Here is a 21,371-nt window from a genome sequence, read left to right as displayed (position 1 = left end):
CCTGCACAGGCTACAGTGGAGGTCACACAGCAGTGTGGGAGCAGGGAGGAGGGTGCCTGGCCTGGTCTCCTGGGTGGGCGGCCCATTAATAGCACTATCCTCCCCCACCCCCACCTCCTTACATCCCCCTGGAACAGCAGAGATGGAACAGACCTCGTCCCTGCCCTCCTGGGACTCTCTATCCAGAGGGGACAGATGCCCAGACAGGTGGCAGCAGAGAGAGGTGTGCAGGAGACACTTGGGAGTGGGGCTGGCCTGCTCCAGGGTGGTAGGGGGCAAGAGAAAGCCTGGGGAGGGCTTTCCAGGGGAGAGGACATCTGAGCAGTGTGAAAGGCTGGGCAGGGGTTTTTGTGGGTGGACAGGGACGAGGGACGCTTGGCAGCAGTAGCGCCAGGTGCAAAGGCTGGGAGAAGCAGGGATAAGGGACTGCTCAGTGGCTGCAGAGGGGCTTGTGGGGGGACAGAAGCTGGGGAGACATGGTGTGAGGGCAAGGGGAGCAGATACCCAGGTAGTGGGGACAGGGGGATCCTCCAGGAAGGAAGGATATGTGACTGACCACAAGGTGAGAAAGGCCCGGGGGCTCTCTGATCCCTCGTCCTCAAGAGGCAACTTCTAGGAGCTTTCACCAGGAGGACTCCCTTCACAAAACTCACAGGGGCCTGAAGCCCCCACCACCACCCCCAGCAACGCCTCCCTGTTTTTAAAGTTAAAGTTTAGTTGACTGTCATCCATTACCGCAATTAGTACATTATGTCTAATTATGCAATTAGTGTAAAAAGTGCACTTGCCGCTGAGAATGGGAAATTACGCTGCCTCGTTACGCTGTAAAATCCATGTCATAAAAAGGCTCAATCTCTTGTTTTTCAAAAGACACAAAACCCAACACAAAACAATAAACCAAATCCTCCCAGCCAAGCAAGGGCCAGTCTGTGCCAACCTCCCTGTGCTTGCCCCTGTGCAGAGCCTGCCTGTGAGGCCTGCCCTGAATGTGCCCCCAGGCAAGGCACCACCCACCAGAGACACTGGGCATGGTCCATTCCTGGGTGTAGCCCTTTGCTCCTCTGAAACATACGCAAATTTCCAAAGTGACTTGAAAACTGTGGCAATCGTGATTATCCATTTACACCAGGCCTGACTTGAGTGAGGCCTCCAGTGTTAAGGCCTGTATCTCAGGGGAGAACAGTCCTAGAAGGAAATGGTATCCACCCAGCTCCAAAATGAGAGGTCCTTTCTCCAAGGTTCCTGATGGCTTCTGTGAACAGGGTTGCAGAATCCAGCTCAGAAATGGGAGGAACTTTCTCACAGTCAGGACTCCCAAAGCCTGAAAGCAACACCTGGATAAGTAGGGAGCCCCCCACCACAGGGACTATTCCAGCCCAGCTGTCAGGAATGCTAAGAAGGGACTCACCCATCATTAGCCAGCACCATGGCTGGATTCCAGGCTGCCATCGTTAGATAACAGCATTCCTATGGCTGTGTGCCTATGTGAAACTTGCAGTCTGTGACTTCATCTTCCCTAAGTTCTGGCTCCCTTGGTGGTCACGGGGATGCTTTGGGGACAGGTTTGGAGTGAGAAAGAATCAAATGAGGTCTCCCTACTACAGAGGTGACAATCCCAAATGGCCCTGGGAAAGGGGGCTGGAGAGGGGGCACACTCCAGTGTCCCTGCCTGCCTACGCCAGCATGAGGCACACTCCTGTGTACCTCAAAACAAATGCTGCAGGACCAAAGCCATCCACGATGTATCTCCAAGGTCACAAGTTAATACTCTAGCATGGGCTGCTGAGTGCCTGCCCAAGAAGCACTTTCCCCAAGCAGCTTCCCTGAGCCCCTGCCTCTGAGCTCCCACCACTCCTTGATCTGAGATGCTTGACCCAGGCCTTGGGGTGGGTGGTGCAATACCACAGAGACACCTTCACAGACAAGAATCTGCCCTGGCCTCCTGGGGATGATACACGACCTCATGTAGGTGCCACTGCTGAGTGGCACTCAGACAAGGTATTCACAGAATTCACAGAGCAGAGAATCTGAGGCACGGAGATCCACGCATCCCAGGGCCCATGGGGCACTGGTTCCCTGCAGCCTCACCCACCTGCAATTGGCATCCATTGGTTCTGCGTGTGCTGAGATACTGGAGCACTGACCACACCCCAGAGAGAAGCAACTACTGAGAAAGCAGCTGGGGTAGAGGGAGGAGGGCATGGACCCCACTGGAGGGACATCTGTTGCCTGAACTCAAGATAAGTGTCCCTGGACAGTTCCAGCCTCCAGGCCTTTGCCTACTCAGATGGGCTGGAGAGCAGCGGAGACAACTCTGGCACAGCACAGCCACATGGACACCAGCCATGGAGACTCTCAGGGCCCCCATCCTCTCAATGTGGCCTGGAATAGCATCGGGTGGGGAATTTGAGCCCGAGGTGAACCAAACTGCAGGCAAGAACCAGGGGCCCCTGTTTGCTCCCCCTCCCTGAGTTGGGAGCCGCCGGCTGTCGAGGCAGCTGGGAGGGAAGCTGTGCCCAGCATACCAGCTGGCACGGGGGAGTGCGAGTAAACATACCCGCACTTTCCCAACTCACAGAAGTCGCCGGGTGCGGCCGGCTGGTGTGGGCGCCCATGTTTATGGGAAGCAGATTGTTTGTGTCGGCGTCTGGGCCCCCTTGCCACCCACCCTGGCTCTGCTCTCTCCCGCTGCCTCCCCATCCAGTTGGCCCTGCCTTCCTTTCATCAGAACTCCTCAGCATCTTGACTGCAGGAGGATGGGGATAGTGATGACAGGTCCTCCGTGTGGCCAGACAGGGATCAGCGCATAACCCATGGAGTCCTCATCATTTGATAGCTCTGGGAAATAGAGAACCCGGCTGCAGACTACAGGCAGTGAGTGGAGGTGCCTGTGGCACTGGGCTTCTCAGACCCCAGCCATCAGTTCCAGGCCCCCGCTGCCGCTCAGTTCTCCGGCCCGCAGACTAGCCTGGCCTGCCCTTCAGTCCGTTCACCACCTCGAGCAGCCCTGGCCCAGCTTGGCCTTGGACAAGGACCCTACCCTCGCAGCAGGACAAACGGCCCCCTCTATCCTACAACAGCCCAAGTAGACAGACCCAGAGTTGGGCCGCTGCCTTGCCATCTGGCCTCTTCAACCCCTTCACCCTCGTGCCCCCATCTTCGGATGTGTAAAATGGGTTAAAGTAAAGCCCCCTTTACCCACCTCTCAGGACTCAGGGACAGTGGGCTGGGAGTGAAGGGTTCTGGGAGCCAGGGTAGGCAGAGGCTCCAGTGGACCCTTGGTGGGCCAGGGGGGACTCCCAATCATGTCACAGCTCCAGTGGGTTTCGACGGGTCATGGAGCTCTCATCTGAGATGAAACAGTCACTGTGGCCCAGAGTCCTTGTAGCCCAGAGCTGGTAGAAATTCACCCCCATGAGTACCCTCATTAGATAGAATTGAGGCCAGGGAGAAAAGGGCAAAATCTGCTTTCTCTGTATCACCTCCATCCACCCCGCACAGCCCTGATAGGTCAGGTGAGCAACCTTCTTCAGGGACTGGGCAGGTCCCCCAAGGACTCCAGAGTGGCTAGAAACTGACCTTGCCCCAAAGCCACCAGTCAGGCCCTGGGGGTGGAGATGATTGTAACAAGGGCACCCTGGAGGTGGTCAGCAGCTGGTTGGCTTTTCGTCTTACAGATGAGGATACTGAGGTGCCAGGAGGGTCAGAATCTGTCCAAAGAGGAGACTTCCCAGTCTCGCACCCACAGCCAAGAATGGCCAAAAGCCACGGGTCTGAATTCCTGCTCTGCCCTTAAGCAGCCTCATGGTTTGGCTCGAGCCTTCACCCTCACAGTCTGCACAGCCCTGAGCTACCTCAGCCAGGCCATCCTGGCATTCCTCAAAGATGGAAGTTCAAGTGTGGGGTGCTAGTGGCTTTTCATGGGACCGCCTTCCAGGGTTGCTCCCAAGGCCCTGAACACCTTCTCTGATCCACTCTGTCCTGCAGGGACCAACTTTCCTGGCCTCACAGGCTGGAATTCTGTCCTGTGCTGCTGAGACTTGCTAAAGATGTCACCACATAATGACAGCACCAACGACAGCCCCAATCACAATAAGAGGTGCTGCTGAGGCCCTCGGGCTGGCTGCTCTTGTGAAAACATGAGATCTTAGCATGGCAGGTGTGGGAGATAAGGGTAGAGAGATGAAGGTAAGCCCAGAAGATGAGCCCATGGCCTCTCATGGTATCAATGGCCTCTTTTGGGGCAAGGTGATCCCAGGGACCTGCCCTGTACCAGTGCACAGATGCGGCTGCAGGCACATGCACTTGACCTTGCATACCAGGTCACACACACTGACCTCACTACATTCACACCTAGGACTCAGGAAGCCCCTTGCAGATCTTGCTCAAGTCTTACACTTAGGCTCACAGAAAAGGCACCATAGCCTAGATGGGCCTGTCCACTGTCACTGGATATATGGCAGCCCCAGGCCTGTGTGAGGCTCTGTGGGTGTCCATTCACACCTCAAAAAGTGGTCTGTGGCCATCTGAGATGTTTTAAGCAATGGAACTTTGCTGGCTCGGACAGTTGGGGCTACCTGAAGGGCATGACCCGAAATCCTGCTAAACACACCATTGGAAGGGCTCCTAACAGCATGGGTGCCAGACCTGGTTGGGGCAAGGGCATGGCCTAACCCACAGTGGCCTCTGAACCAGGGTCCCAGGAGAGCCCAGCTAGGCTCCCCCTTCAGAGTTCTTGATGCAGCTGACCACAAGGCACCGATAAGGCAGTAGGCACCAGAGTCACCGTGAATGTGCAAGCAAGTGTGCAAGGGGACACACCATGCCTAGGCCATCTCATTTACCTCCTCTGTCAGCACCTCCTGACACCATCTTACTCCCTCCTCTAATTTTTCCTTTTTCTCCTATTTCCAATTTATAGGCTCTCCTTGAATTTTATGTATCCTTGTAAGTGCCCTTAAATCTTCTGTAGAACAAGTCGGAAGCATAAATAAATAAACAAACAAACAGGACCAAGACACTGAGGCTTTGTATAGACTGAAGATACGCTGAGGACAGGCGCACATTAGGGACATGCATGCTCTGAAAACACATGCACTCTGGGGACACATACCCAAGGGAACTCAGCCTCTCCCATCATTTACAGCCTCTCCTGGGCTCTCACAAGAAAGCTCCCACTTTGGACCTGAAAAATGCAGGGGTGGGGTTACCACCCAAAGCTTTCCTAGAGCTGGGGTCGGTGATCTCTGAACCCAGTCCGTAGGGGTGCTCCTGAGCAGGCTCTGGCCCTTCTGTACCTCAGTACCCCTTATTTCACTTTTGGGGAAGAGGGACAATCCCTGGCACCTCCAGCTCCAGGTTCTCTCTCGGTGTATGCAAAACTCCAGCAGCAACAGGGGCCAGAATTTACCTTCCTGCATCTGTGCAGAGTGTTTGCCATGCAAACAAACTGTGCAAACAGGACTGATGGCCCGGCCACACTGGCAAACACCATGAGGGCCCTTAGCCTGAACAGCCATGAACTTCTAAGTTAAGTGTGCTGTGCTCAGGGGAGGCAGATGCTGTGCCTGGGCCCCGACTCCAGGTGTGCCACCTCCTTGTTGCCAGGTTTGGGGGCTGTGGGGTTGGGTGACAATTATTATGGGATTAGCTGCCATTACTGGTGGGGCCAAAGTGAGCCTCCACACCGGCCATCCATTTCTTCAAATTCTCACAAGCCCCAGTTGTCCTTATTTTACAGATGAGGCAACTGAGGCACAGAGAATAATTGGCACAGCTGGAATTCAATGACTACATGGACTTACCACGTGCATGAACTCAGACCCTGTTTCAGACTCTGCCTCCATCTCCCCAGCAGCTGTCTCCAGCCTGTGGGATCCTATAACTCCTCTTTAGGCCCAACCCTGCCCTGACCCCTCCTTTGGGAAGCCATTCTGATTGCCCCCTTGGCCATGTCCATTGGGCCACCTGCACCAGGGCTATGAAAGCCAGTGGGGTCAGCTGAATCTCGGGTTCACAAACCCCATCCTGTTTTGAACATCCAGCAAGAGCTGTTTCTCAGACAGTTGGGTGAACCCTCCCAGGAAGCCAGTCCCTTCAGGATAACAAGCCCCTAATTCATTTGCCTGGTGCTGTCTACCAGACCCCGAGGGCTCATTCGTCCAACCTGTTTGCCCAGAGGGATTGCAGGGGGAGGGAGAGCCAAGGACAGTTCTGAGCTGGGCCCAGAGGGTAGGTGGACTTCAAGGAGGTGCTTCGACTTGTAGGAAACCATCTTCATTTGTAAGGTTGGAAGTCTAGGACCCTAGGCTACAGGTGTGTAAACTGAGGCCCAAGTGGCCAGGGTAAGCAGCAGCAAAGAGCCAGGATGACCCAGGCTCTAGCTTCTCACCTTCTTCTGTGCTAGGAAGGTCAGAGAAGACATTCCAGGGAAAGGTGCAGCCAAAAGAGATTGCGTACCTTTCCAGCACAGGAGCAGCATGCAAAGGTGGAGGAGAAGGAAGGCTGGTGAGGAGATCTTCCGGGGGAGGGGATCCACTAGCAGGCAGGGGCAGCTCTGACCCCGACCCTCACCAGGAACTCACTGCCTGTGTGAATTCTGAGAAACCGTAGGGTCGTCTGGAGGCTACAGGCTGGAGGCCTGGATCTCCATATGCAGTGTGACCTTGTCTCCCCCACCGCCCCCTTCTCGTGGTCAGGTGCCCATGGGGTCTTGGAGGGGATGGTGCCCCAGGCTTCCACATCGTTTGTCAGCAACCTCCAGCAGGAAGGAGGGAGGCCTGCACTTCTAGATCTGTCAAGGGCTCCCTGAGCAAGGAGGCGGTGAGGGCAATGACGCCAGGAGGACAAGAGCGGAACAAATTGCCCTGATTATGTAAGGCAGCTCTACTTCCTCCTTAGTAGGGAGAGAACTGGGAGCTAGGTTCCCCCCTGCCCCATGTCCCTCCCATACCACTGGGCCTGCTAGGAGACCCCTCAACAGAGGCTCACTCAGTCCTCCCCTGGGGCCTGCAGGGCGTGACTGGGGCAAGTGGCCTGGGTTGGTCCTGCTCAGTCAGTGCTCCTCCAGTGTCTTTGAGCATACATGAGCCCCTCCAGGTTTCCTGCCTGCACCCTGAGCTGGCAGCCTCCCTGCCTGCTTGCCCAGAACTCCACACCCCAGGCCTCTCCCTGCTCCAGTCACCACGGAGCCTGGGGAACTCTGAGCTCCTCCAGAATCCAACCAAGGTCCCTGCCATGCCACATCCTGACTGGATCAGGGCTCAGGTACACTCTTCTAAGTGCCCCACAGAGGTCTAAGCAGGAAGCCCTCCTTTTTAGGCCCCAGAACAGGCTAAGAGTCAGACCAGCCATATCCTCAACCTGGCCTCTGGACCACCCTGTCCCCTCCATGAACAAAACTTAGCCTCCCCCAGGGCCTTGAACCCTCTGAGTTGCTATCACTTCCCCCTACCCTAGGGCCCTTAGGGAATGCTGGAGATGCCCTAGGCTGAAGCTCCTAGGTGGCAACCATGTGGCCCCTCCCTGGCACAGGGCAGGCAGTCCCTGGACAGGCCCCTTTACCAGTTAGGCCTGGGTATGTTCTGCCCTGCAGGGCTGCCCTGCAAAGGAGGCTGGGAAACCCTCTCCTATATAGTATTATGCTTTGTGGAGTCACCAACGTGCCTGGAAGCTCTGGCTATCAGGCTCTTTGAATTTACAATGCTGGGAGGTTTAGGGTTCCTAAACTGCAAATTTATCTCCTGCTGTAAACCCAGATGATGCAGAAGCCAGTGTGTGCCTGAGTATATCTGTACATGTATGCAGGAATGTTCACTGGTATGCACGTGGGAAGGGTGATGGTGCTCCCATGGGCAACTCAGGCCCAAGCACATGACCCAGTGTATGTCTCCAGGTACTCACATAGCCTGGTGCCTGTGTGTCGAAGCACATATGCATCCTGGTGTCTATATGTCCAGGTTTATGGCGCATGTTGGGGGAAGGCTCGCAATGAACAAAGTAGGGTGCATGTGTTCCTGAGCTCAGCCCCGAGCTCCTGTGCTCAAGTACAGCACACAGTAGGTCTCAGGGAACATCTGTGTGTGTACACAGGCCCAGGGTACCCTCAAGCAGACCAGTCCCTGCCCTTCTGCCCACCATTTCAGAGGGACTAGAACCCTGCACTGGTCACATCCCTAGAGCCAGGCCACCCATACTGTGCTGGTGCCCGCTTCTAGCCACTACCCCCACAGACCCTGAGAACACCCCATTGATGGCGCAGGCTGAAACAGAGACAGTCTGAGGGCACAGATTCCCTCCTGCATGTGGGGGAGAGCCGCAACGAAGCCCTCAGGCAAGGGATCCTTTCTGCCCACTCCCATCCCACAGACAAGAGGATCTGGAAACATCACGAAAACGACTGATCTTCCTGCTGATGGTGGGCGAGAAAAAATTATCTTTCTCTGAACGCTAAAAATAAAGCCCAGTTTCCTAAAAGCAGGGCCCTTCTTAGCCAGTGGCTTAGAGAGGCTTCATCACTGAACTCCTAAGGTAGATTTGTTGAAGCCAAGAGAGGGACAAACCCTCGGCTGCCTCATTGAGGGGCTCAGCCTCGGAGCAAGATGGCAGCCCCCCACCCCTGTGATCCAACCCTGGACCTAGGACCTCACCATGAGCCCCGATGATGCTATCAGAGGTGGGCAGGAAGAGGGCAGCAGGAATCGGGTCCATATGCTGCTCGTGCCCAGCTAATGGGCTGACAAATTAGCAGGTCTCCCCTCTAGGAGGTGACAAATGAGCAGTCGCCCAGGAGAGCTGGGGGATGGGCCAACCTCCATAGCACTCCTTAGGCTCAACCCTGACGCCACCTCCATGGGTGCGCAGCCCTGCTGAGATTCCTCAGGGGTAGGGGTTGGGACTAGGGGGTGACTGTGGATTTTGGGCATGGGGAAGGCAGAAAGGGCATAAAAGGGCAGACCCAGCCTCAGAAGCCATACAAAAACAAGCCCAGCCAAGAAGGCCCAAATCAAGGCCAGGGATGAAAATAGTGTCAGCCTGAAAGGACACCATTAAGGAGGGGCTTAAAGCGTGGCCCTGTGACGCCTCCGCCACACCACACTCAGAATGACCTTGAGGCCATGAAGAGAAGGTGGCCTGGGGCAGGGGGAGCCTGTACTCCCAGGACTGCCCACCACACTCCCCATCAAAGACACAGGCATTCAGCCCGGGCCCTAGGAACTGAGTAGGTAGGAGAGAGACCTAGGGCTGGGTTCTGGGGGCTTCACCCATGAAGTGGAGCTGCTTCTCCCACACAGTGACAGGACTGTCACCTCCCAAGCTCACAAGGGCTGTGGAGAGGACATAGTGGGAGGTGAGGCTCCATGTGGGGAGGGGTCCATGGAGCCTGACTCAAAGCAAACTGCAGCCTCCAGAGTTTGTGAGCCCCATGCCACAGAAGGGGGCAAGCTAAAGGTGGTCCCCAGGTCTCAACCAGTCCTCTCAGTGGAGACTTAGGCCAACCTGAAAGCCCAATATTCTTGATTTGCCCCCAAAATCACTATACAGCCCCACCTTCCATGCACACAGGACATCTAAAATGGGGCAGGATTCACACATTCTTTTGACAGCGGATCGGCCTGGCTCCCCTTGAGGGCCCTCTGGTCAGGCGAGGCAGTCCCTGACCCAGTTCCTGTGTGGGCTCCCTGTGCAAATGGGCCCCAAACCCCCCCTACCCCCTACCCGTGCACCGCCTCCCCCACCCCGCCCCCGCCCCGTGTAAACAGAACCCGCCACTCTCCCAGGGGCTGCTAATTCCTTGCCAGAACTGCTCGGACGTGAAATTGGAGTGAGACAATGTGTGTTTAAGGAAATGAATCTCGAATCTTAAGAGGCTCCGGAGCCCGCCCTGCACCCCCATCACCCTGCTCTCGCCCACCAGAGCCAGGAAAGGAGCACTTGGCATCAGAGAAGAGAAAGGCGGAGGTGACATTCAGCGCCAAATTAGCAGCCACCACAGCCAAATATTGTACTTGCCTCCAATCTTCTTTTATTTTTCCAAAGAAAAGGCTTTTACAAAGTGAAAGAGGCTGTTGGAACACTGAGGCTGATGATCGTTTGTAAAAGGCAGGCCTGCTGCGCGCATGCCTGACTCAGAGCCTTCCCTTCCCGTCTGCAGGCCTCCCCTCCCTGCCCACAGTCACACCCGCAAGACGCCCGCCGACGTCATGCCCCACCGCACCAGCCACACTGCCGATGTCACGGGTGTCCTTAGCCAACAAGACCCAGGGGCTCTGACCCTGTGCCAGTCCTGGACATGGGACCTGCCTCTGAGCTGTCTCCCCGCCTACATGGGGCCCTTGGAAATGAGGACTCACTTATGGTGTGTACAAAACCACCGTGCCTACAGAGGCCTCAAAAGTGACCAGTCCATGACCTCTGTAGGGGCTCCTCATCCACCCCAATGGCCCTTAGTGCCCCCTCCATGGACAGCCACCCTGCCTCTGCCATCATCACTTTTATCCCTCCCACGAGGGGCTGTTTTTTTTTGAGATGGAGTTTCACTTTTGCTGCCCAGGCTGGAGTGCAATGGCACGATCTCGGCTCACTGCAACCTCTGCCCCCTGGGTTCAAGCGATTCCCCTGCCTCAGCCTCCCGAATAGCTGGGATTACAGGTGTGCGCCATCATGCCCAGCTAATTTTTTGTATTTTTAGTAAAGATGGAGTTTCACCATATTGGCCAGGCTGGTCTTGAACTCCTGACCTCAGGTGATCTGCCCACCTCGGCCTCCCAAAGTGCTGGGATTACAGGCATGAGTCACCACGCATGGCCCAGGGGCTGTTTTAAGGCCCCTCCCCAGGCTGCCTGATGTCACTTTGTTGAACAAACACTACCAGTCATCCTGGAGTTCAGCCCCCTTAACCCAGCCTGCCTCCATCCATGCTAATTAACCCACTGAGCAGGCTGAGCAGATATCCTCTGCATGCCCCTCCACTATTTTCATCCCTGGCCCTTGACCAAGCGCTTGGACAACTTCCATGGGTTTTATCGATGGTACAGACTTAGCCCATGTCTCCCATTTCCTCAAACCTGGCTGCCAGAGGCCTGTCCAGTGAGAGGATGGGGAGCCTGCTGAGAGGCCCCCTAGTTCCCACCTGGATGGTGACTGGAACCTGGCCATGTCCCACACGTGCACCCTTCAAGCTCACACTGTGTCTCAGAGCCCACCTCAGATCCCACTCCTAACCAACCCCAGGAGGTGGAGGTGTGGCAATGGTCCATTTTGCAGGTGGGATACTGGGCTCAGAGAGTTCTTGTGACTCACCCGAGGCCTCAGCGCTGGCAAGAGGCACAACCAGAACCTGGGTCCAAGCTGCACAGGTCTCACGATGTGGATGCTGGGCTGCATCACCCAGATTCCCCCTTCGGCACGAGGCCCTCATCCCCTCACTGCCAAGGGTGTTGCCTGCTGACTCCTCTCCCCCGAGTCCCTCCCCAGGCTGTGCCCCGAGCAGATGTGGCCCCACTGCCTGTGGTCACAGAGGTGGAGTGGGGGCGTACAGAGGCCTGGTCCCTTGGCCTCAACGGGGACAGCTCTGATGGGCCAGCCCACCTCCAGGGCTGTCTGTGGAATTGGCTCAGGCTTGAGAATGCCTCACAGCCCAACTTCTCCTGCTGCCCAACCCTGCGTCCTTCACCCCTCACAGGTGTGGTTCCCAAGAGTACTCTCCAGTAAACACCTGCACATGACCTCCATCTCAGAGTCTGACTCCAGGGAATGGACCCTATCGGAGCTGGTGCCAGAAGTGGTCCCAGAAGGCCAACCCTAAAGTGGGCATTGTTGTGCTGACAATGAGAACCTCTCCATGGAGGCAGGGGGAGCCCTGACAATCCTGACATGTGATGGATGTAACTGCTCATTGTGAACCAGCTTGGGATACCTGTGAATGGGTGCAATATCTCAGGTGTCAGACAGGCTCAGGGAAGTGTAATTATAAGAACTATGGAATGGGATGGCTGTGGCTGGGGGCTATCAATGCTTTGGAGAAAGACAAGGAAATACTGAGTAAGATTCAAAACAAATTTAAGGTGAAATGTGAACATGAGAAGCCCCCTTGGCAGGATATAAGATGATTCTCATCTGCAGCCAGAGGCAGAAAAGCACAGGACTTTATCGCAAGAGTCAAAGATCCCCAGGGGGTTATAGTTTCAATCTCAGCAGGCTGGTTACACCAAGGCCAGGCCAAGACCGACAGCAAAGGAGTGGAGCCCTGCGTTGTAGGATGGGAACATCCGAATCACTGCACTCAAGAACCTTGATCCCCACTAAACTCTCTGAGCCTGCAGAAGTGGCCCCTTATCCCTGCTAAAAGCTAGGATTTCCTCTTTGTCTGAAGATGATGCAGAGGCCTCCTGTGTGCAAATCTTAGAATCTCAGAGTCTTTTCCCAGGAATATGACCTCAGAGAGAAGGCTCAGTTCTCTCACTGGGTCCAGAACGAGTCCATGAGCCCATCTCCACATCACTGAGACCCTAACACCAGCCTCTCCTCTCTTCCCCGCTGCCTGCCAGAGTCGTTCCCACTGCTTGGCCTTTGTCCATGCTTCCCCAGAAATGCTCACCCCTCAGCTCCCTGCTTCCTCCAGGGAGCCTTCCCTAAACCCCCTGGTGAGCTCATCTGTGCCACCTCCCAAGTCCTAGCAGCCTCTCCATCTGTAGTGCACATACACTGCACAGCCTACAGCAGGTCACCTGCTTTGGTCCCTGCGCATCCAAATGTCCCCTGAATAGGACAGAGCGATTTTGGACGGTCCAGGCCATGTGCACCCACCAGTGCCAAATCCTGGACCAACCTACAGAAGTTCAAGAAGACCCTGTCACGGGGGCGGCTAGACTTCCGGGCCCCCAGCCCTGTCCTTCACACCCCGGATCCCTGCACTCAGGCCTCGCCCCTTTCAAGGAGGTGTGATTATTAGGCCCTTCTCCATTACAGATAAAGAAACTCTAGAGGGCAACTGGCCCCAGCGTCCTAGAACTGGGAAGGGGCTGCTCAGAATTTGCACCCCATCTGTCTGAATCTTCCTGACCACCATCCTCATGACGTCTGTAACTCCTGGCAAAGGAAGAGAGAGGGGCAGGTAAAGGCTCTGGGAGCTTGGCCAGACGGGAATGGACTCCATGGAGGAGGTCTTGAGGGCTTCAGACAGGTAGATGTGCAAGGCAAAGCACTGCAGGAAGAGGGAATGGTGAGGGCCACAGCTGGGAGGTAGGCTAATGTGGAGGGGAGCCCCAGTTTGGAGGGGTAGGTCAGGGAAGGGAGGTGTGATCTGTGTGAAGGTCATGGTGGACACGACCAGGCCCGGGTCCTGCATCTGTTCTGCCCTGCCCCCGCCTCGCAGAGCCCCATCTCCCTCCCCCAACCCGGGTTCCGGTGCCTGCTCTGAATGGCCAATGAGGCCATCTGATTGGCTCATCAAGGGCAAATAATAGCTTTTGCTGAATTCAGCTGCAGCCAATCAGAGGCAATCAAGCACACAAGAGGCCTGATGGGCCACACAGGCGCACCCACAGGCACCAGAGCTGCCCCTCAGCCAGGCTCCGGAAGCCTCCCCCTCCCTCTTGTGTCTGAGCACTGGGGAGGGGGCTAGGAATCGAGTCCAGGAGGTCTCAGGATAAGAAGGGGAAGGGACCCAGCCGGACTCCACAGCATTTGCTTGGCACCCGCTGTGTACAGAGAGTGCCAGAGAAGCTGGGCGTTGATGGGGGAGACTCGGGCAGAGGACGCGCACCCTCCCTGGCCCACTCACAGGCCCCTGGAGGGGCTCCCACAACAGCCCCCCAGCCACCCCCAACCTGGCCTCCAGCATCTCTGCCTAGTCCTTGCCTCTCCCCTGAGGGAGCGGAGCCTCCAATCAGGCCCTGGGAAAGCAATTTTTCAATCTCCAACTGCAAACACTAATACCGCTGAAGCTAATTTTACAGATTTCCACTTCGAGGCCCTGCCTTTGTCCCAGAATCCCTCAGCCCGGGAGATTAGCAGTTTAGAGACTGGAAAAAATAAGGTATTTTAAAATTCAGCATAAAACTCTCTCTTATACTCGGTGAGCTAAAAAAAAATTTTTTTTTGATTGGAAAAGAGCCTGTTAGTGAAGGAGGAGCCAAGTCCAGTCCCTGCTCCACAGGGTGGCTGGAGGAGGGGCACTGCCTGGGCCAGCCTCTGCAGCATGGCTCAAGCCCACAGCCTATGGAGAGGCAGAGAAGGGGAAGGGTCAGCTCTCGTCCTGCCCTGTGTGCTGGGAACACTGCCTGCTGCACTGGTAGGCCCTCTGCTTCAGGATCTGGATGGCGCCCCTCTTGAAGCCACCCAGCATTTCCAGGCGTCCAATCCCAAAAGTCTTCCCAGCTGAAAAGAAAGGCTTCTGCCCTAGGGGTAGAACAGGTCACAAGCCTGCTGCTCACTGCCACTGCCAGTGAGGCTGATTCCACTCCAAAGCAGGCCCTCTCTGGGCCTTGGTTTCCCCATCACACCAAAGGTCCAAAGTCCCTGGCCACATGCTCTCCTGGTATACATGCAGCTGAGCACTGTATACCCCCTGCACACACACACTCGGACCCTCGCCCATGCAGACAAGCACGGGAGGCATTTGGTGGCGCTCACTCATTGAGCACCTCTCTATTGCAGCTCTCACAGATGAGCGGCATAATCACTCCGCTCTCCCGGGGCCACGAGCTCAGAAACGTCCTAATGAAAAATAAATGTATTTACAGGGAGACGTCAAAGCCGCCAGGACCAGTCAAAGTAATATGCCTGCGACCGGCACGCGGACTTTTATTTCTTCTCCCTCCATGTTCCAGAGCTGCTCCTGTGGCGTGGAGAGATAAATATTTTAAATAGCGACACTTTGGCGATGCACGGTTATGCAAGACAAGGAATAATTAGAAAATAAATTACTTTTTTTAAACACAGCGTTACAAACATCGGGTGCATCAGATTACTGTTCTCTGCAGGCCAGGGCCACACGGCTCAAGGAGGCCAGCGCAACAAGGACCTCAGGGAGCAAGCACACACCAGCCTGTCCCCACAGCCCCCAGATGGTGACACCCCTCCCGCCTGCTCTGGGAGGCTCCCAGAATCGAGCTGAAGACCACACTTGGCAGCTTCCAGAAGATCTCGGCGATGGAAAGGCTTCCTCCGGCGTCTCACCAGCAGTAGCACAGACTAAAAATAGTTTAATCTCCTTGAAAGCAAAAGGAGCAATCAGCAAAACAGACACTTGGGCCCACATGCTCCCCCCATTCCTCTCCTCGTTCTGCCCCATCCATCCAAGCTGTCCCCAGCTACGCATTGTCAACTTCTACCCATCCCAGGATAGTGCCCCACAGCCTCTGAGGAGGGCAGCTATTGCCCATCGTCCAGGACTCCTCATGTCTGCAGTCCTACATATACACAGCATGTGTCCTTTAAACCTTGTGACACCCCAGAAGGGAGGCAAGACAGGAAATGTTAGCCCTGCTTTACAGATGAAGAAACTGAGGCATAGAGAAGTGGAGTCATTTGCCTGAGGCTAGCAATGGTAGACAAGGGCTGTGTGCAAATGGAGGGGCTCAGCCTCTGCAGAAAGGAGGTAGGTAGCTTTTAATTAGCACCTAGCCTGAGTTATGGTTGGCTCCTAAGACACAAAAGCTGCCCAGGGCAAGAAGAGGCAAGGGCTGGTAGAGTGGGGGAGGGGAGAGGCTCACACATTTCAAGGATGGAGTCAGCTCCATTCACAGCTGAGTGGGTCTATAATACAGATGTGTCTTGCCCACTGCAGCCAGACCAACATTGTGACTTCACAATTTTCACTCACTGGCCTGGGATAGGGTCTGGATCCTGTGTTCTGGCTCAAGCTTGCTGTGTGGCTGAGAGTCTGTCCCAACCTTCTCTGGGCCTCAATTTTCCGAGAGATTGGCCAAGGCAGTCAGAACAACCGCTGCTCCCAGGGATCCCTGCTTAGGACCCACCAGGAACCCTGCTGCCCTCCCAGGTCTGCCCCTCACACACTCTGCCCTTTCTCACTCAGTCCTACTTCTCAGCATCTGTCTACCTGCCCTCCTTCCGTGCCTAACTGCCTGAACTAGGAACACGGATAGTGTCCTGTCCCACTGCCTGGTTTTACAAGAGAAAACTCAGACAGGGAAGGGAAGGTCATGCATATGAGGCCACCCCCGGAAAGGTCAGAGGAGGCAGAGCAGATGAGGACCCAGATTCTGATCCCAGTTTCACGCCCTTCATGACACTCCTTGTGGCTCCCCCAAGGACAGTACTGTCTGTTTAGAGTTCACTAGTGGAATGAAGCCCCCAGATAAAAATGATAAACTGGAGCCAGGTGTGGAGGCTCATGCCTCTAATCCCAGCACTTTGGGAGGCCGAGGCGGGCAGATCACTTGAGGCCAGAGTTTGAGACTAGCCTGGCCAACATGGTGAAACCCTGTCTCTACTAAAAATACAAAAACTAGCCGGGCATGGTGGCACGCGCCTGTAATCCCAGCTACTCGGGAGGCAGAGGCATGAAAATTGCTTGAACTTGGGAGGCGGAGGTTGCAGTGAGCCGAAATTGCACCACTGAACTCCAGCCTGGGCGACAGAGTAAGTCTCTGTCTCAAAAACAAACAAACAGAAGCAAACAAACAAAAACGACAGACTAGGCTCTGGCAGGTGGTCCAGCTCACACAGTCTCTCGAAATGCCATCAGGGAAGTTGGAACTGAGGCTTCCTTTCCTGCTAAATATCGTTCCTTGTAACCAGCAGCTACCTGCAAAGTATCACTCCATAACCTGGGCTCTGAGTTTTTCAAAAACTGTCTAGAAGGTGCTACACCCTGCTCACCCTCTCTCAGGGGCCAATGTCTCCCCGCAGCTCCTGGAAACCTCTGCCTTGGCTCCGCAGTCCATCCCTGGCCCCAGGTGCTCTGGTCCAGCTGTGTCTCCAGGTCCAGTCCTTGCCTCTTGCTCCAGCCTTTGGTCCCAGGTCCAGCTCTTGCCCCAACAACCCCACGTACCTCTGCCACCACCTCAACACACCTGAGGCTCGGTTTCATCACTTGTAGCAATGATGCTGAGTGCAGAGACTTCCCTCCACCTTTTATAGATGAAGAAACAAGACCCAGGTCACCTGATTTCTGAGGTTCTTCTTTTTGTCTGATTGTTCTCACAGTCCACCCTCCTACTCCCTCAGCTTCAGGAGAAGAAGCTCAATCTCAATAGGTGATGATGGGGACTGAGGAAGGCAGCCCAAGTGGACAGACTAATGAGGGTAAGGGTATGGCCTTGGGGAGGCTCAGAGACCTGCCCTGACTCACTCAGAACCAGCGAAGTCTTTGGGAGCTGCCCCAAAGGGATGAGCCTCAGCCACCTGCCAGGTTCAGGGTAATGCCCTCCCCAAGCCATGAGTGCCCCAGGTAACCCTACCTGCTAGATTATGAGCACAGGGAAGGTGCTGGGTCAGGGAACCATCCAGGGAATAGCTGGCCCGCTGTCAGCCAAGGCAGAACTTGCTTTATCAGCAAAGCCCTTCCCCGTTGCTGGCTGCGTAAGCCAGGCCTACCAGGGCTTCCCACTGCGCAGATGGGGAACTGAGACTTGGGACGAGGGGCACCTGGCCACGGGGAGAGAACCAGGCTGCTAAAGTGTCCCTGTGAGGCTAGCTGAGCTGCCTCTCTGCACCTTCCGCCAATCCCAGAGACTCCCTGCTGCTAACTCCAAGCCAAGCCCTGTGCCCAACACACTCCCATGTACAGGGCAGCAGTTCTCAAACCGTGTTCCCTGGAGTCCCAGGCAGTAGACAGGGAGTCTCTGGGCTCATGTGGTGGGTCAGGGGTAGTGAGAGGGTGGTAAGAGACCAGCCCGGGCTTGCCTACCCACTTAGCCAAAGAACCTCCTGTTCATCAATTCACTGTCCAGGGCCCAGCGTAGATTTCACTTAACCTAACAGTAAGGACTCAGCTGCTGCAAGAGAAGTGAAAGCAATGGTGCCTGGCAAACTTTCCCCAAACTCCCTGACACGACAGTTAAGGACTATTCAAAACGGCAAAACCCACAGGAACAAAGGAAATGTGCAGGAGGCACTAGGAACAACATTTTGGAGGCTGGAGCAGACAGACTATGGTGATTGACTAACCAGGCCCTGGCAGGCTCACTTCTAGCAGCAATGGGTTAATGCTGGGGAACCCCAAAGGCTAGGTCCTGAAACCCCAGCTAGAAGACCGGGAGAACCTTCTCTGGGGAACCTGCTCAGTCATGCCTGTGCCATCCCTTCCCCGGGTTTCTGGCCCAGCCCACCAACCTCCATCGACTCTCCAGGCTCTGGAGCTGAGCTGGGGCATGTGTTAGTGTATGTGGGGCCCTGTGTGCAGGGCACACGGCCAGAGCTGACCTGTGAGGTGGCGCCACATCCAGAAATCTTTCTTCATCCCATTCCCTCTTTACCCTTTCCTGGGAAAAGAAACACATGGAGGGGGAACTATGACAGACATCATATTTTGCAAAGTGAGCTAATTACAGGGCAGTCACACAGGGAGATGAGATTAGCAGGAGAATATTTGATAAAAGGGAGCCCAGGTATACACATGGGTGGCAGGGAAAGGTCGGGGTCACCCTGAGGAGATTGTGGGGCCTGGTGCTTCTGCCTGGGCCACGGGGAGTAGAGGCAGTTGCCCCCCTCACTCAGGCCACAGTCACAAGGCTGGGGTGTCATTGCTGTCCATAGATGAAGCACAGATGGGTCCATTTTCTCTCTTTAAATGCTCTGGGCCTGGGAACAGGGTCTTCCCAACTCTCTCACCTGACTCATGGTGGGGATGCATCAGCCCAGGGCACTCCTCCCACCCCATGGTGCCCTGCTCCCCAACTCTTCAGCCCTTGGCACTACGGGGTGTCACACAGGAAGATGATCTGGGTCTCTGAAGCCCATCAGTCTAAAAACTATCTCCCAGCAGGGCCCCAAGGCCTCCAGCACCTGGAGCCAAGGGACCTAGGTGTGAACTCAGAAAAACTTCGAGCCCCTCAGAACTCCAGCCAGGAACATGAACCTGATGGTACACCTGTACCAGGACCCCGGGATGTGAGTGAGTCCAGGGGAGAAGCCCATGCCCTCTGACCCCAGGTAACTGGGAACTGCTCACTGCTGCACCCTACCAGCTCACTGGCTGTCTCCTGGGGAGGGGTCAGCAGACATCTGAGGAAGGAATATGAGAGGCAGTCAGTGCTTCCCAACCATTCCACTGGTTCCTGGGGGTTCTGCCTTCTCACCCTGCAGCCTGCTTCCACCAGAGATCCCCTGGCCCACAGACACTGCTTCCACCCTCCATCCTCTTCAGCACCAGGAGCTGTCCCGGACTATCCCGTCCTGTCTGTCTCACCTGATCCGGAGTCAACCCCCGACACCCCTGCAGGTTCCAACTGTGGCTACAACATGGAGTTTTTAAATACGAAATAAATAAATAAATACATAAATACATGAAAAGTGAATTAAGCCTGTTTTTTAAAGTTAAAAAAAAAAAAGGAGACTAGGGAGACATGACAACTAAATGCAAAGTGGTTCCTTGGATTTGATCCTGGAACCAAAAAACGACATTAGTGCAAAAACTGGTAAAATCCAAATAAGGTCTTCACTTTGGTTTACAATATTGTGCCAATGTTGATGTCTTAGTTTTGATATTTATACCACGGTTATGCAAGACGATAACTTAGAGGAAACTGGACAAACAGGGAATTTCTGTACTATTTTTGCATCTTCTCTGTAAATCTAAAATTATTCTTTTTTTGTTTTACCTGTAAATACAAAATTATTTCAAAATAAGAAGTTTTTTTTTGATCTATAAAGCTATACTGTCCTCAGACAACTAACAGACACTGTGGCAAGAATGAAACAAGAACAAGATATTATTCTTAAAAAGGTCCGGCTGGGTGTGGTGGCTCACGCCTCTAATCCCAGCACTTTGGGAGGCCGAGGCAGGTGGATCACAAGGTCAGGAGATTGAGACCATCCTGGCTAACATGGTGAAACCCTGTCTCTACTACAAATATAAAAAATTAGCCGGGCGTGGTGGCGGGCACCTGTAGTCCCAGCTACTCGGGAGGCTGAGGCAGGAGAATGGTGTGAACCTGGAAGGCGGAGCTTGCAGTGAGCCGAGATCACGCCACTGCACTCCAACCTGGGTGACAAAGCGAGACTCCCATCTCAACAACAACAACAACAACAACAACAACAACAACAAAGTTCCAAAAGACATCCTGGAAATTTAAAATGCAATGGTTAAATGTAAAATTTGATGAGAAGATTTTCTCACAGAAAGACACAGAGATGGAATATTGCAGAGAAAAGAAAAATAAAAAAGAACAGGGCCTGAGTTAAGGTTTCTAGAAAGAACAGAAAAATGAGAAGGGAGGAAATAGTCAAAGAAACCATTCAAGAAAACATCCCCCAACTGAGGGACACAAGTAGTTTGAAAGTGTGCACTGAGTGGTAAGAAATGAAAAGCCGCACAAAGGTAGGTCAGTGTGGAATGTCTGAACACTGGGCAAAGGGAGAAAATTTACAAGTTTCTGATAAAAACCAGGTCATGTACAATGGATCGGGAATCTGAATGACTGGGGACCTCTCCATAGCAACTCAAGAAGCTGGAAGGAATGGAGTGCTGCCTTAGAAAATCTAAGGCAAATAGTTTCCCCCCGGACTTCCAACCCACCTGAAATCTCTGTTGAGTGTGGGGGAGAAGGAAGGCTTTCTGAGACATGACAGTCTCCAAAGTCTGGCTCCCCTGTACCTGTCCTCAGGAAGCCAACTGAAAATGTTCTCAGCTGGGCATGGTGGCTCATGCCTGTAATCCCAGCACTTTGGGAGGCTGAGGCAGGTAGGTGGATCATTTGAGGTCAGGAGTTTAAGACTAGCCTTAAGCCTTAAGACTAGCCTGGCCAACATGGTGAAACCTCATCTCTACTAAAAATACAAAAATGAGCTGCGTGTGGCGGCGCAGATCTGTAATTCCAGCTACTCAGGAGGCTGAGGCAGGAAAATCGCTTGAATCTGGGAGGCAGAGGTTGCGGTGAGCCGAGATCATGCCACTGCACTCCAGCCTGGGGAGTCTCAAAAAAAAAAAAAAAAGAAAGAAAGGAAGGAAGGAAAGGAAAAATGTTCTCTACACCAAAATGAGAGAGAAATCTAAGGAAGAGGCCATGGGATCCATGAAAGAGGGGACTCCAACCCCAAGAGGGGGAAAGGAAATCCCAGGACACATCGGTGCCGCAGGCTGGGAGAGCAGCCAGTCTTCCCTGGAGCAAGGTGGGAGGCTCTGGGCAGGACTTTCTTGGAAGGTGAATTTAATTTAACAGAAGCCCAGGTGTATGAGAGCCAGG

General features: G+C 54.4%; 1 protein-coding gene across 8 annotated transcripts in view; it reads right to left on the bottom strand.

The window, feature by feature from the left end:
* CACNA2D2 (calcium voltage-gated channel auxiliary subunit alpha2delta 2) overlaps positions 1-21,371 on the bottom strand; it is a 141,293-nt gene that overhangs the window by 78,298 nt on the left and 41,624 nt on the right. For 2 of the 8 annotated variants that reach the window (XM_054483283.2, XM_054483284.2), the window contains exon 1: positions 11,302-11,784. The exons of the other annotated variants lie outside the window; for them this stretch is intronic. In XM_054483283.2, coding sequence (XP_054339258.1) covers positions 11,302-11,385 — 84 coding nt within the window. In that variant the 5' untranslated portion in view covers positions 11,386-11,784. Of the gene's footprint in view, positions 1-11,301; positions 11,785-21,371 lie in introns of those variants that run through there. 8 annotated transcript variants of the gene reach the window in all.

This window comes from Pongo pygmaeus, chromosome 2 (genome assembly GCF_028885625.2).
Source record: "Pongo pygmaeus isolate AG05252 chromosome 2, NHGRI_mPonPyg2-v2.0_pri, whole genome shotgun sequence".
Lineage (NCBI taxonomy): Eukaryota > Metazoa > Chordata > Mammalia > Primates > Hominidae > Pongo > Pongo pygmaeus.
This window is presented reverse-complemented; position numbering and strand designations above follow the sequence as displayed.